We start from the raw sequence: 16,853 nt of genomic DNA, 5'->3' as shown, positions 1-16,853 counted from the left end.
TTCCCCCGGTACTGAAGAGCTGCGCAGAGTTCATAGAGACGCACGGAATTGTGGACGGAATCTACCGGCTTTCTGGAGTGACGTCCAACATCCAGAAACTGAGGTGAGGTGAATAATAACCAAATGCGAGCAAGGCCCAGTGTTAACCATCCATTGCGTTAGAACAGCATATGAACATGCCTGGATTGAGGGTGGCTGGCTTTCGGTGGATAGATAGCAACCTGACTATGGCAAGCCAACTCCAGAGCAGCCTTAAAGCTCAAGATAAAGGAGTTTATAACAAGAGTCATTTGAACTTTACAGGGCATTTGCAATACAGATTACCAATGTGTCCAACCTTTTGAGAAGCCCTCCTGTGCAGATGGACTCTGGATCATAGAGCACAGGCTTTGAGAAAACTTATTCCTTTCTCCAAAGCTCATTTCGTTATTTTTGAAGATCTACCTGAGGTTTATCCTCATAACTTCTGTGTTTTATAGGCATTAGGTTATGGGAGTAAATCCTGCCCCGCTCCTTTCCCCCTTATAGTATAACTAAGGCCTATATATGTACATTACAGGTTAAACCCTCACTCTTGCAAGTTTCCTGCTGCAGAAAAGGGGTGAATGGATGATGACAGACGGTGCTGACTTGCTTATGAATATACTCAGCTAGGTCTCTTCTCTCTCCATTCCTAAAATAAAAATGGCGGGGGGGGGGGAGAAAGAACACAAATTGAATGGGCTGTTCCTGCAAAGGCACTTGTGTACAGCATGTGTAATTGGGCCTTCTGTGAACCAGCCCTAAGACCATTGCAAAATTATGGCCACCAGGCTCGGCGGTGGCTTTTCGTAGATAATATTCATGCAAATGGCAGTTAAAACATGGAAATGATGTCTAACTAGCATATGCAGAATCCATACAGCCCTCAAGGTTATGATAGGTTTCCATGGTGATCCTCGGTGCTGAGCAGGTTCCCCGTCACTGAGGTAATACATTATCAGATCTTTGCAGCCCAATCAGTACACCTTTTTTAGCCTTTGTCTGGGCAGAAATCAAGATGCAAATTGATTCCGTCTCTTGCTCGTTAAACCCACTGTACCTCCTCCATCTCTGTTGTTTCAGGCAAGAGTTTGGATCAGATCAATGCCCAGACCTGACAAGGGAAGTTTACCTCCAGGACATTCACTGTGTGGGCTCACTCTGCAAGTTATACTTCAGGGAGCTACCGAATCCCCTCCTCACGTATGAGCTCTACAAGAAATTCACGGTGAGATGTTTTCTGCTATGTCTCCATTCCTGACAGGCCTCTTCCACTCTTTGGCCCACACCAAACTTTTATCACTTGTGGGCTTTTCTATAGGCTGTACTGCCATTTTGGAAGTCCAGGGCCACGTTCACACAATGCAGTTAAAGCACTATGATATCACTTTAAACATTCATGGCCTCCCCAAAGAATTCTGGGAGCTGTAGTTTGCGTGGCAAGGTCCCGACCCCCCCCAAAGTTGAATAAAGACACTTGACACCCGTATTTTAGGTTAATGGGTTAAAAAAAGCCACAACTTCATTGGTTACAGATTGTGAGCGGTATTGGCTTAGGCATTGGAGCTAACTAACTATATCTGACTCCTGGCTGTCTGCAGGGAATCCTGGAAGCATGACAAGGGGAGAGCTCCCGCCTGCGTCCTGCTTAAACCGAGCAGGCCACACCTCCCGAGTGACCCGATTGGTTGCCTGGGCAGTGACGCAGCCGGGAACCCCCCAATCGCGTGGAACTGTCCACACCCCCTCCCCTGTGCATGTGGAGGGGTCGTGAGTAACCGCAACCCCACCTCCTCCTTAAGGCGGAAGTGGCCTTGTTAAAGGTGCTGTCAGTTGTCAGAAGACCCCCAAACACACTCACAGAATTACAATTCCCAGAGTTCCTTGGGAAGAGGAATTGATTGTTAAATCACTTTACACATGTGTCATATACATAAAGCATATTTAAAGCACATGACTTCCCCCAAAGAATCCAGGGAACTGTGGTTTATTCCTCATAGAGCTGCGGTTCCTGGCTCCCTTGACAAACTATAGTTCCCAGGATTCTTTGGACAGGATTCTTCAGTAGGAATAGCTCAGTTGGCAGAGTATAAGACTCTTAATCTCAAAGTCATGGGTTCAAGCCCCATGTTGGGCAAAAGATTCCCGCATTGCAGGAGGTTAGACTAGATCAGGGTCTCCCATACTTGGGTCTCCAGCTGTTTTTGGACTAACGATAGGTCTTGGATGTGAAGAAGTTGGAGGCTACTGGAATATAGTAGCACACTGAAATCCTAATAAAGGACTGCCTGCAATTTGTTTTTAGGAATATTTTAAAAACAATTTCAGTTAATTATAAAGGCCATACAATAATGGTCACAAGATCAATGCAATAGCAAAGATTTAAAAATGAAATAAAAATTGGGCTCCACACATTTTTTGCAACCAGAGCCATCTTCAGTTCTGGGAATTCATAATACACTATTTCTATTCATAAAATTTTTCCAAGCAGGGCTTGGGTAACTTCTCTTTTTAAAAAAACTTTCTTCCACAATTCTTATACCAGTGGCTCCTTATTATAATTTTATCAGCAGGGGCTTTTACTGTCGCTTAATCCAGTGCAAAATGGGTGAAAGCAGCATATTTTCTGGTGCCACAGCTACTTTCTCCTCCCTGCTTAGGCTGAAGTTAATGAGTCAAGGTGCACAGCAGTGGAAAATCAGGTTCAAAATTGTCATGCCATGAATGCAGAGAGTGGGTGTAGGTGGAAACTGTCCAAGCAGAAATCTTCAAACAACTTTAATGCAAAATGTAATGACTTGATTCAGGAGGGGGGAAATGAGTACAGATTAGCTCCAAAGTTGTGAGCAGGTTGGAGGAGCCATAGCAATAGGCCAGAAGTTCTGTTGTCAAAATCTGCACTGTGCAGCTGTTCCTTGGTCCTGTAATAGGGTCAACAAATGTAATAATTATCATAGGTATTACAGAGGCAAGATGTCAATTAACTGAACAGTTAACACCAGTACGGTTGTTTGACCAGATGTTTTCTCAGCCAGGAACTCACTCAGTAGAGTCCAAATGCAGTTTGGATAACCACCTTCCAAGAGGTCTCAGAGATAAGGGCATAATTTGAACCCTTCTGCCTCCTTCTATTCTCTACTATCCTGTCACTGAGAGCAGCATTCCTTCTTGTCATGACTGACTGTGCAGCCCATCGCCATAACATCAGTCCCTTCATGTGACCTTTCCTTTTCAAGGGCCCCTCTCCCAGTGGAGGCTGGTTCATCACAGGGCAGATAGGGCACTGCCCTGCCAACATTAGTTTCCCTTCAGCCAGCTCCTACTTGCTTGCTTTCTTCCTTACACCCAGTCCAGGGAGTGGCACCACCTGCCTTCTTCCTTCCCCTGAGTCTCAGTAGTGCCCTTGTAGAAGATGGGGACAAAACAAAAAATACTTGGCTCTGCCACCTTCTGTTAGTCACTTTCTACCTTGCCACTCCTAATGGGCATCAACCGCCACTTCCATTCACTCGTCACTTCTGAATTGACCAAGGAACTGTAAGCTCATACCGCTTTGGACTTCACCTTGTCTTACTGCTACCAACTCTTAAGGCAGCTGTTGCACACCAACCCAATCTCTGAGAAGTGCAAGATTCCAGGTGTCCCAGGTGCTTACCTAGGGTTAAGTTTCCTCAGAATGGTTTATTTACACATATATGCAGCCTGTGCCTACGGTGGAGGGACTCAAAGCATTAACTCCCCAAGAAGGTCTTGCTTCTCCCACAGCCACAGCTTTGCATTCCAGCAGAAATCAGGCATGGCTCTGTCTCACAGGCTTCAGCCTGCAGCCTGTGTCCAACTTCTATGTTACACACACCAACTCCCAACTTAGTCTTTCTAACCACCAGTTAGAACAGAGCCACTTCCTTAATGGCTTATACTTAGAGGGCTGTTACCAAGAAACATGTCTGGCTGTTACGACAACTTTAATCCTTCCTTAGATTTAAACACTTGCTGGATCCAGAAATTAGAAGGGTCCCAGGCATACAGCCTACCCTCAGGCATAATCAGAGCAGCCTTTGCCAACCCGGTGCTCTCCAGATGTGTTTTGCTAAAAACTCCTGTCAGCCCCTGGAAAAACAGGCCAGAGTGTGATGGGCATTGTGGTGGGCATCAGGTTGGCGAAGGCTGATTTAAGTAGCTTGGTTTTCTACCATAATTATTTACTTATTGCAAAATTGACTAATGTATACTGGATGTCATATGCAGATTAAAAACTAAGGCTCACAGTGTTGCAGTCAGGTTCACCTGCGTCTGCAGAATTACCTCTCTACCAGAGATGGCTGATGCCCTTTGAGTTTGTTAGGATGAAAGGCAGGAAGCCAACAGTAAAGGTAAAGGGACCCCTGACCATTAGGTCCAGTTGTGACCGACTCTGGGGTTGCGGCGCTCATCTCGCTTTACTGGCCGAAGGAGCCGGCGTACAGCTTCCTGGTCATGTGGTCAGCATGACTAAGCCGCTTCTGGCAAACCAGAGCAGCGCATGGAAACGCCGTTTACCTTCCTGCCAGAGCAGTACCTATTTATCTACTTGCACTTTGATGTGCTTTCGAACTGCTAGGTTGGCAGGAGCAGGGACCAAGCAACGGGAGCTCACCCCGTTGTGGGGATTCAAACTGCCGACCTTCTGATTGGCAAGTCCTAAGCTCTGTGGTTTAACCCACAGCGCCAGCCAACAGTAGGCACAGCCAAAGCCAATGGCAGGCAGAGGCTACTAATTCTCTTTTTTTGTCCCCATCTTCCTGTCAGTCTCCCAGCACTGCTGTGCTTGGGCAAGTCACTGGTTTATCCCATGTCATCACATCTGTAAAATGGGATTAAGGGCTTGCCTTGTGAGAAAACTATGAGTTTTGTTAAACTCTGGGAATACTGAGTAATATGGGATGCTGGGAGAAGTGTGTGGGAAGCAGAATGCACCACCTCTGTCAAACTATACAATCACGTTCCTAAGGTGCTATTACAGCAAGTATCTCCAATCTTGCGCCATACAAATTACACTACCTGTATACAGCTGCCTAATTATGGTAGTGAATATTTAATGCAGCATAGATTTCTGCTCCCTTTCATCCCGACACACTTTATAAGAGAGCTCATTGAAAATACAGAAAATCATTGCAGGGTTTTCTTTCCTGCAATGCTCACAAAGTGATGCATTGCTCTCTGTTTGTGCTGTTTCCCCTTCTCTCCGCCTCTCATTTTAGCAAACATACCTGGTTTGGAAAATGACAGGAAACAAAGAGAGAAAGAACTGATAAAAGAGAGAGGATTTACAGAAGTGAATTTTTGCAAATAAGGGACTGTCTCTGGGCAACCCGTTTTTCCCCACTAAAGTGAAAGGTTCAGTGTGAGCTTCAGTTAAGGAACCAGCATCTTCTTATTAGCACCAGGTGGGTGAATCATTGGTCTGGCTTGGCACAAACAGCATTTCCCATGACTGCGTTGCAAGGGACGTGCTAATGTACTCTGAGCAATTAATTAGGAAACCCAAAGTATCCACCCACAGCGGAGCAGCGATGAGTCAAATATGATGGACCTCTAATCACAACTGGTGCAGAGAAGCAGCAGAATTGCATGCCCTCAGGTGCGACTGCCACCCATGTATCTGCATGAGTCACTGCTTTGAGTGTGCCTTCTTCCTAGCAGGAGACATGCTCAGAGAACAGCAATTCAGGACCCAACCAGGCAGGATGTGAGATGGCACCTTTGTCTTTAACGTGCACATTCCTTTAAATGCAAACAGCATTCACAGGGGAAGGGGTGGTAAGTATGGGGAACATGCCTTGAGAAGGGGGGAAATCCTTCCGCTGAAGCTGCTATTTGCATAGCCCCTCTTTATCCTGGCTTTTGACACCTGAGATGTGGGTTTTCAGGGAGCACACTATTTGTGTGAGTAATCTGTTTTACCTGTTATTAATTTTAAATTGCTATAACCTGTTGTAATTATTAGTGAAGGGCAGATATTATAATAATAATAATAATAATAATAATAATAATAATAATAATAATAATAATATAGTGGTACCTCAGGTTACATATGCTTCAGGTTACATACGCTTCAGGTTACAGACTCCGCTAACCCAGAAATAGTGCTTCAGGTTAAGAACTTTGCTTCAGGATGAGAACAGAAATTGTGCTCTGGAGGTGCGGCGGCAGCAGGAGGCCCCATTAGCTAAAGTGGTGGTTCAGGTTAAGAACAGTTTCAGGTTAAGAACAGACCTCTGGAACGAATTAAGTACTTAACCCGAGGTACCACTGTGATGAAAATCCCCTATTGGTACCCTAGGTGGGGTTTCTTGCCACTTCTCTGGAGAACAGCCATAGCTCAGTAGTAGAGCAGATGGTTTCAGCAGCAGTCCATGGCATCTCTAGTTCATAAGATTGATTGGAAAGATTTCTGCCTAAGACTATAGAGAGCTCTGCCAGTTGCAGCATACAACAGTGAGCGAAGAGAACACACAATCCATTGAGTTTCCTATATTTGGTACTCAGCGGGTCTCCAAATGGAAGGTGCAGTGGGTGGGGGAAGTTGAAGAAGCCAGAAAGATGTTGACCACGTTTAGGCAATCATGTCTCAGCTTAAGAGGCCTTTTGGGTATGTACCCAATTCCTGCCCTCCTCCCTTGCTACAAGTGAGCAAATAAGTAAGGAAGTTTTCCCATGAACTATCATTTTATCATTTCAGCAAAATGATGGTTAGAAGCCAGCATAATAAACCATGGTTTGAAGATGGCTTGATATCCTGTTGTGTTCTGAAGGCATTAATCATAATTTCCTGGTTTAGACATAATTGACTTGTGATTTTTGCTTTTGGGAAGTAATGCACTAATTAACCCTTGAAGTCTTTTTCAGTCCTACAGGTCTTTGACTTTATGATTATTATTATTATTACTATTATTCAGGAGGCAGTATCGTGCTTCCCAGAAGAAGAGCAACTGGCCCAAATTCAAAATGCCATCCAGGAACTTCCGCCATCTCATTACAGGTAAAAGAGAAACCTGGCCTCTAAGCCTTGGCTTCTAAGGTTTAGGGACAATCTTAGTAATGGTTAATGGTAGTTACCTGAATTACCTAGGGATTCAGCTGGTGAGTCAACTACTTTATTTGCACTAGGCAGACTTGATTCACCTGTTCAAGGAAAGATGACTATCTTTGAAGCTTCTTCTCCCCAGAAACCCACAGAATGCACATGGCAAATTGTGAATGAGTTCTGTGCAGTGGTCTTACCTATAATAAAGGCTGATCTTATGTTTCAGAGCTACTCGGGTGTTAGCAGTTCCTTTTACCTGCTGGGAGGCTATTGCTGATTTTGTCACACCCACTTCTAAAATGCAATAAAGACGTCAGGGACCCTTTAATTTTTTTGTATTGTAGAACTCTGCTTTGTAACCAGGAGCTGTGTTGGTGGGGGAGCCACAGCAATAGCCTCTGCATAGCAATGCTACTGCCACGTACCAAAAGAGGGAGTGGTGAGCTTGGAGCTGCATGCATGGTGCACCAGTGGAGCCAGTCCAGCACTCTCACCAGCCCCAACCTTGCCACCCCTTCACTGTCTCGGTAAGCGGCAGCAGTGCTGGTCCTGGGAGGCTGTTGCTGCAGCTCTGCCCCACTGGTAGACCTGCTTCCGAGTTTCACATCTGTAGACACTGTGGTGGATAGCAGCACTAGCAGCTGGCCCCATGCGACTCCCAAGCAATTCAGGGTAGATTATCTTTGCTTCTTCCCTACCTCCTTTCAAAAACGTGATACGATGGAAAGAGTCTAGAATTGTGAGAAGGAGCAACATGGTCTTGGGGCAACTCAGTGAAGAAGGAGATAAGGAGAAGCAAGGGATGATAGAGGGGAAATAGGGATGCAAGTGGGGAGAGGTTATTGGGCTAGCATGAGTGTCATGGGTTGTAGCTCTTGACTCATTTAAGACATTTAATGTGGTGCTTGGGGATGTTGAGCACCTGTCTTCTCTGAACAGACCCAGTTGGCAAAGACATAACTGCATGTGCAAGTCTCAATGTGGGTGTTTTGTTTTTATCTTTGTTACACCATTGCAGGACCTTGGAATACCTGAGCAAGCACCTAACTCACTTAGCGTCCTTCAGCAGCACGACCAACATGCACACCAGGAACCTTGCTTTAGTGTGGGCACCTAATCTCCTCAGGTACAGTAGACACTCTTATTCTTTCACATCGCAATGCGGGCAGCACTAAGAATGTCTATTAGAGTTTGCAATAAGTTTAAGAACTGGCTAGAGTGATCAGTGGCGTAGCGTGGGGGGTGCAGGGGGGGCCGGGCGCACCGGGCGCAACATCTGGGGGGGGGCGCTCGCACTCGCAGCTCTGTGCCCCTACCTGGCTCACTCACTCTCTCTCACTGCAGTGCTGGCTGTGCGAATCCGATCTGAGCCGCCGGGTCGCCGCCCACTGTGGAGGGGGTGGGTGCCAGGCGTGCGGTGCGGAGAGAGAGCGAGGGACTATCTGGGGGAGGGACAGTGCAGCGGCCACCCAGCGCAGTGCTGAGCGTGGGAGAGAACCACACCAGACCAGCCCAGGCAGCAGCAAGAAGAAGCTGGCAGCGGCGGCAGGTTAGGGGTTAGGGGGCGCAAATTACTTGCCTTGCCCCGGGTTAGGGGGCGCAAATTACTTGCCTTGCCCCGGGTGCTGACAACCCATGCTACGCCGCTGAGAGTGATCCAGCCAGTGGTGGCTTGCAAGGGTGTATGGAAGCAGTGGTGTTTTCTCAGTGACAGCAGCACTGCATTGGTTGGGGCGGGAAGGGGGCAAGGTCAGAGGTGCTTGGGTTGATGGCATCTGCCATGCATGTGCTGGCACCTACTACCAGCCCAGAACTCATCTGACCTCACCAGCACCTCACCCCAACAAGACAGCACCAGCAGATGATGTCATTGCCTCCAACCCTGTGCATGGGCTTCTGCTTAATTCTGCTTAATTCAGCTACTGCTTAATTCAACTGTAAGGTAAAAAGGTAAAGGACCCCTGGATGCTTAAGTCCAGTCAAAGGAGACTATGGGGTGTGGTGCTCATCTCGCTTTCAGGCCAAGAGAGCCGGCGTTTGTCCACAGGAAGCTTTCTGGGTCATGTGGCCAGCATGACTAAATGACTTCTGGTGCAATGGAACACTGTGAAGGAAGCCAAAGCACACGGAAAGGCTGTTTACCTTCCTGCTGCAGCAGTACCTATTTATCTACTTGTACTGGCATGCTTTCAAACTGCTAGGTTAGCAGTTCAACTGTAATTCAGCTGTAGCTTAAACCGACCATGGATTGTCCTGGTTAGGGTGGAAGAAAAAGTGTGATTGGTTGAAAACAGAACCAGATGGGTGGCACTAAACTATGGTTTGATATTATATCGGAATGCAACCAGTTCCCATAATTAAGTTTTGCAATGTTTTATGAAAAATAGAAATATCTGATGGGTTTTTCTACTTATAACAACCCAACACAATAAATGAGAGTCACATGTCATATTTGTTTCAACTGGTCTTATGGACATGAAGTTCCTGGTCAATGATATCCATAGTGTATGTGTAACAGTCATTTGTGAGCTATTGCTAAAGACAGCTCAGTTGAGGAATCCTGGTTCATTTATGCGATAGCCTGGCAACTCAGAATCGCATAAGATAAAATAAGGAGCATTTTCACCTAGCTGAATAACCGTAGATAAATTTCCTCAGCTTTTGAAAACTGCTTAGAGGTGCTTCTTTAAAAAATCAAGTGGTATATAAATTTTGTTAATAAAAATAAATAGCAAAGAAAACAGCTGGTCCTGGGTGGATAAACTCTCTCAATCTTTGCAACTGCAAACAAGGCAGAAAAGGTCCCATGATGACTGCAAGAGATGTTAAATCTACTGAACACCCACAGCTCAAACTCTTTCATTCTATCTATTGCCCTCTTTCTTTTTTGATGGGAGTCTAATTCCCTTTATAAATATAGGTCCCAAGGAGAACATGAAAGAAGCGGGAGGCACAGCTGTAGTTTCCTTACATGGCTATCCCACCGGCAAAAGCCCCCTCTGTGCTTTATCTCACACTCCAGCCATTAACTTTACAAAGGATTCGCTGCCCAGAGATAATGTCTTCAGTAACACTTTGGCATGTCATGATAAGGAACAGTTTGTCTGCGACTCTGTTTGGGGGCGGGAGGGGGGGATGTGGGTGGAAGGAGAGATTGGTTTGTCCATACCAGCGAGGCGATGGAGAACAAGAAACAGGCATTTGGGAAAAGTGCAAGGCCCACAAAATTCGCCAAGAGGAGTTGCGATGCTCGCAGTTGATGCTTTCCCTTCCATCCCCACTTGATGTTTTTTTGATGTGATGGTTCTACTCAGAGATAAACTAAATCCTGAGGATTAGCTTAAGCTGCCCCAGCCCCAGCTGTAACTAGCACTGCTGCAGCTGAATCACACTATGCTTTGTCTGCAAAGTGAAATGGCATGCCAGGAAATCCCTTGGCAAGGTAGGCTAGTTATGGTGGGAGCTGGTATCTGCAGCTCCTGTGGACCCAGACCCTCTGAAAGTCCCTTGTGCCAATTAGGGATGAGGAGGAATTCAGTTCAGTTGGTGTTTTAATGCAAATATATACCTAAGTGTGGCGTCATGGTTAGAGTGCTGGACTAGGAGCTGGGAGAGCTAGGAAGCTCACAGGGTGGGTTTGGGCTAGTCGTTCTCTCTTAGCCTAACCTACCTCACAGGGTTGTCATAAGGATAAAATGGGGAGAGGGAAAACCACACATGCCACCTTGAGCTCCATGGAGGAAAGGTTGGACACAAGTAAACTAAAGAAAGCAAATCAATCAATCAATCAATCAATCAATCCATGAACTGAAATGCAGTAATGCTCTGAATTTTGCACTTCTCTGAATTTTGCACTTCTCTGAAATTTGCGTTGCAGTTCATCAATGACAGAAATGCATGCGTAACTGCATTTATTGTGAGAAAGTGTGCATTGAAATGCATACATCTGTGAAACTGTCATACAGAAATACAGAATATCAGGCAAAATTGCACACAAAAATATGTATAGTAAGAGGGATGTGCAGTAAAATGCTGGTGAATATTCATGAACTTTAAAAAACTGAAACAAATGCACAAACGGTTGCAGAAAAGTGGTGAACTGAATTTAAGATTATAAAAAGAAATGGACACATTTGCCCTTCCCTAGTCCCAATGTCCTGTGTCACATCAGTGCCTCGGAAAACACCAGGTCTTTTGAGAGCATAAAATACCTCCTAGACAGCTTGCAGCAGTATCGTTTCCAGACAGAGTGTTCTATGGAAGAATCTCTCATGCTTTCAGCCAGGCTTCCATTCCCTGCCCTTCTTGTTTTCCCCTGGGGTTGCTGTCCCACCAAAATCCATAGACACTGCTTTGCAATGAGATTCTCCAGAAAAGTGGGATAAAACAAGCAAACAAAAAAAATCTATAAAAGAATAAAAGAAATGTGCTGCAGTCTAAAGATCTCTTCTTTGGTTCATTGCTGATAAGTCTGGGCCATAAATTTCTGTCTTCAGTCGACAAGTTAAAAGAGTGCTGTTCAGATAAGCATTTGATCAGAATGCTCTTTGAAGTAATCTGAAATGATTTAGGCCTATGCATTTGTTTCTGCTGATATGCTGGTGGTTCTTTTTCATTAGTTGTTTTTTTTTGGGGGGGAATCTTACACTATTTTATTTGTTTAGTATGTTTTAAAAGAACAGCTCTTCTTTATTTACTATATACTTGTATCCCACCTTTCCTCTGTGGTGCTCAGCGTGATAATTATTGTCACCCTGATAACTATTAGCCGCACACTCACTCACATACACACAGAGTTTGCATCTTTAAAAAAAAACACCTCTGGGTGTTAAATGAAAGGATGCATTTAACATCACATCTAGTTAGTAGAAGATTGTGTGTGTGTGTGTGTGTGTGTGTGTGTGTGTGTGTGTGTACTAGGTACAGGGAAGGCTTAATGGGGTTGACACTTCACTAGATGACCCTTGGTGTCCCTTCCAACTCTACAACTCTAGGATTCTGAGATTCTATGATTCTGTTCCTGACAAGCAGTGGCTTGGGGATTGCTCTTCCAACCTCCTCCTTTCCTGTGTCACAGGTCCAAGGAGATTGAGGCTGTAGGCTGCAATGGAGACGCAGCTTTCCTGGAGGTGCGAGTCCAGCAGCTGGTGTTTGAGTTCATACTGAACCATGTGGGCGAAATCTTCAGTGACAACGTCCCTGCCAAACCGAAGGAAAATGAGGGTGAGTCCTTCTGAGCTAATCCTTCCATGTCAGAAGTGACCAATTCCGCATCCACAAGAAGCCACCCAGAGAACATTATGTTAATGGGGCAGCATGCAAACAGTCTTGATTAAAAAATAATAATAATACAGGCATTTATTTCTTTATTTTAGATTTATTACCTGCTCTTTCCCATTGGGTCCCAGGGTGGGTTACAACCATAAAATACACAAATATTTTTTTAAAAACAAGATGAAACAGTTTTTTACAGCCATGAAATAAGAAAAGTGTAAAAAGCGATTAAAAAGCAAGTCTACATATAAAAAGAGTGGTATTTAGTTGCGATGCAGATGCACACTGGGAGAAAGAGCTCCACTTAGAAGACTTGTTGAAAGAGGAAAGTCTTCAACAGGCACCAAAAAGGCAACAGAGATGACACCCATCTAATATGTAACATATTACATAGTGTGGTGGCACCCAAAGGAGAGGTGCCACCATACTAACAGTTGCCTTGAGTACCAAATTAAAATGTCTTTTGTGTGATGGCCCTAATAGCATCTAAACAGACCCTAAGTATACTGTAGTTGTTGTTTCCAATTTATAGCCCATCGTTAAATTTATAGACCTTGGCAACCTTGCTTGGTACAGCCTGCTGTTTTCCTCCTAATTCTAACTGGTCTTTGTTCCCTTATGTTTTGCTTGTTTCCACCCTTTATTTTTACTGTAGGGGTGGGAAGCTTCCCCAACATATGCCTCTGGCCTCACCAACCACTGGCATGTGCCCCTGCCGCCACCCCCAGAAGCTTCTGAAAAATGTCCCTCCCCCCCATTTTTCTGCAAGGGAAGTTTAGGGGGTGAGTTTGCTTAACCATTGCTTTTCCTGTTTATCAGTGACTACTGTTGTTGTTAGTGAGAAGTGCTGAAGTACCAGCTCTAGAAAATGGCCTCCACAGGACTTTGGGCTTATTCACACTTCCTCTTGTCACACTGCTTCCACCCAGGGGAAACTGCTCTTTAGCCCTTAATCGAAGCAAACAGCAATTCAGGTTTTCTCTGGATTGACGTTTGCTTTGATTTAGCACTAAAGAGCAGGTTTTCCCTGAGAAATTACTGGGGCAAGGGGAAAACCACATGGACCCATGCTTGGAAAGTGCTTTCTAGGCACAAGACAAGTGGAAGTGTGGATGAGACCCCCCGCCCCCAGTTCCAGACCTGGCACTTTGACACTTCCTGCTAACAAGAGTTGTCATTTCTCAAATAGGAAAAGAGGCAGCAATTTTCAGAATAAATCCCCTGAAGTGATTGGGAGAGGAGGAGAAAGTTCATTCATCTCAAAGGTCGGAGCTGGAGCTGAGCCGTCCTAAAGTTCAGTTCAGCAGGGATCTTCAGGCCTCGTATTTAGAAGATACATGCCAAAGCACTATGGAGTCTGGCTCGTGACCAGGGACCTGCTGGGGTGAAAGGCCGGGGCAATGTATTAGATTGCTATGTAAGAGGAGAATTTAACCAACAAGCACACTCCCAAAAGATGTTTTCACTGGAAGGGTTCAATCAGAAAAGAAAAAGCTTGAAGGGCCCACTGAGGACCTTCCGTTCTCCCGCTCTGCCACCCTCAAAGCAGGCTGGGCTCTGCAATTTCCTATCCCCGTCACTTTCCAGAGAACAAGCCCATTATGAAGAGCTTGACGCTGCCCTCCACCTCTCTGCCGATGAAGCTGGTGAGTCTGGAAGAAGCACAGGCCCGGAGCCTGTCCGCCTGCCATCCTGCCCGCAAGGAGCGGAGGGAGAACAGTTTGCCAGAAATCGTTCCAGTCACAGGCTCCTTCTTCCACACCGTCCTCGACCTACCTGACAGCAAGTAAGTGGCTCCATCTCTCTGTTATCTGAAAGCTGGACTCAAAAGATGGACTAGGATTCCCCTTGTCACGTGAAGTGGAGACCAGAGCCTCTTCTAGCCAAGCAGTGTTCCCTGTGATCCTCCGTGGCCCTTCCAGTTGTTTTCCATTCTTTGTTGCTTATCGGTGGAGACTTGGGGCATTATGGATGCAAAGCATGTGTGTCACTATTGAGCTATGGCTCCCCACCAGTGTAAATGTCTCTTACTAGTCAGGAAAAAAAGAGACGAATATAGGCTTGTTTTGGAGAAATGGCTTTTCCCACTTTCCTTCATTTACAAGTTTTGATCAACGTGAGCTGAATGGCAATCGGTTCTTGAGACGTCTGTCGTAAGAGAGCCACCTGCTGGTGACCTGCCCCAATGACACATGCTGCGTCCATCTCTCTCTCTCTCTCTCTCTCTCTCTCTCTCTCTCTCTCCTTACTGTACCTCACAATTGTTCTTGTATGTGAAGGGCAGCTGAGAGGCCTACTTCTCATTCCAGGTGCACAATGCGGAGACTCTTGCAAGATGGCAGAAGTGCTAACGTGAGCCTTATGTCATCCGGCCTCCGTGGAGTTGTCAGCGCTGCTTTCAAATTACTTAAATTACTGTGCCTAGGGTATTCAATCAAATCTGTGGTGTGCAATAACTTACAGCCACTGCATAACAACATCTTTGTAAGACCATCGCAGGAAACTTATTAATCCAAAGAAGCATTAGCTTGAATGAGAGGCTGTGATGAATTTAGTCCTGAGAGGCCTGAGGTCATTTCACCTTATTTTGTGTGTTACATTTCTATCCCGCCTTTCCTGCAAGTTGCTCAAGGTGGCAAACATGGTTCTCCCTCTCTCCAGTTTATCCTCACAATAACCCCATGAGGTAGTATAGGCTGAGAGAAAGTGACTGGCCCTGAATTGAAGAGACCAGTTGCCCCATGGGAAGGAAAAAAGAGAGTGAGGCAGGCAGAGAAAACATCAGGGCCTGCTTCAGTCAGACTCTCCTTCCTCCCACACGGTCAGCTAAGCATTGTACAGTGGTACCTCAGGTTACAGACGCTTCAGGTTACAGACTCTGCTAACCCAGAAATAGTACCTCGGGTTAAGAACGTTGCTTCAGGATGAGAACAGAAATCCTGTGGTGGCAGCGGGAGGCCCCATTAGCTGAAGTGGTGCTTCAGGTTAAAAACAGTTTCAGGTTAAGAACGGACCTTCAGAACGAATTAAATTCTTAACCCGAGGTACCACTGTATATCGAAAACAGAATTGTAGAGTTGGAAGGGATCCCGAGGGTCATCTAATCCAGTGCCCTCAATGCAGGAATCTCAAGTATCCATGGCAGAGGCCACCCAATCTCTGCTTAAAAACCTCCAGTGAAGGAAAGTCCACCACCTTCCGAGGGAGTCTTTCCCACTGTGAATGTTAATAATCAGTATGTTGTAGAATATCTTAGCAACTTCACATACATTATTGTAGAAATCCTTATGGAACGTCTTGGCAACTTGTGAATAGGGATTTCAGGAGGTACTGGTTTCTGTTCCGCCCCGTATTCGTTGCATGCAGCTGTGTTTCTGTGCCACAGCAATTTGGCTTCAGACAAAAACGACACTATTCCACTCGCTGTCCACTGTGCCAAGATTCTACATAATTTGTTGCATTATCATTACCTCATTCAGCGCCATTCATTTCAGTGCAAAGGAAACACAGGGCAAATGGGGGACAGGAGAAAGTCGCCGACAACGTATCGTTTGCAAACTACAATTGATTTTTGTTCCAGACATGGAATGAATAAGTGAACGCCAGCAATTCCTGCTCCTGTTTTTGTCAGAATTCTCCAGTATCTCTGCTGGTGACCCAGCAAACTGAATGCAGCCCATCAGCTATGTGTTCTGTGTGCATGGCCCCTGCAGGCAGCAAAAACAGGAAGGTTATTGAGAGTTCCTATGTGCCACTATTCAAAACTGATAGGCTGCCTTCATGTTACATAGCCCTGCCTTATGACAAACAGCCCTGCTGTGTCAACTCCAAATGTTAGAAAAACCTGAATCCTGGAACCAGAATAAAATATGCTGCCCTGAGCAAATTTGGAGGAAGGTGCAGGGCGTAAATCTAATAAAGAATAATAATAGATATAATATGCAAATGCATGCAATATGTGTGTGAGAGAGACATTCTTGATGCCCTGATGTAATATTAAAGCTTGAATTTTTAAAAGCTGCTGATGCCAATTTCTGATTGAAAACGATGGGACCAGTTGGGCTCTACTCTTGCCTATATAAGACATTGAATATATATATAGAGAGAGAGAGAGAGCAAAGGATTGCATGTTTGAATGCAATAAATAAAAAATGGAATGGAGACAGCTGCAAGACAAATACATCGAGCCTACTTGCTTTTCATAAAAATCATACTACATTTCTCTTCCAGGAGAAAGTTATCCACAAAATCCAAGAAGTGGAAGTCAATATTTAACCTGGGCCGGTCTGGATCAGAAGCCAAGACCAAACTGAGTCGAAATGGGAGTGTGTTTGTCCGAGGACAGAAGCTCTCTGGTAAGGATTGTTTGTGGCCATCGCTGGGGGGACTTTCCTCCATTAGCTCAGCCTTGCCTCTCCTCCTTTGTGTAGTACAGAAATGTTCCACCACATTGCAAGGGGGCATTCACGCTAATAAAGCTAGAAGGATTTCA

General features: G+C 45.3%; 1 protein-coding gene across 1 annotated transcript in view; it reads left to right on the top strand.

Annotated features, from left to right (window-relative positions):
* The window catches only part of ARHGAP31 (Rho GTPase activating protein 31), an 89,490-nt gene that overhangs the window by 56,952 nt on the left and 15,685 nt on the right, over positions 1–16,853 (top strand). Inside the window, exons 2-8 of the mRNA XM_083608946.1 lie at positions 1–103; positions 1,105–1,249; positions 6,960–7,042; positions 8,106–8,213; positions 12,165–12,310; positions 13,949–14,147; positions 16,592–16,716. Coding sequence (XP_083465072.1) covers positions 1–103; positions 1,105–1,249; positions 6,960–7,042; positions 8,106–8,213; positions 12,165–12,310; positions 13,949–14,147; positions 16,592–16,716 — 909 coding nt within the window. The remainder of the gene's footprint in view (positions 104–1,104; positions 1,250–6,959; positions 7,043–8,105; positions 8,214–12,164; positions 12,311–13,948; positions 14,148–16,591; positions 16,717–16,853) is intronic.

This window comes from Podarcis filfolensis (genome assembly GCF_964270895.1).
Source record: "Podarcis filfolensis genome assembly, chromosome: 4".
Lineage (NCBI taxonomy): Eukaryota > Metazoa > Chordata > Lepidosauria > Squamata > Lacertidae > Podarcis > Podarcis filfolensis.
Note: the sequence above shows the minus strand (reverse complement) of the source record. Positions and strands in the feature narration are given on the sequence as shown.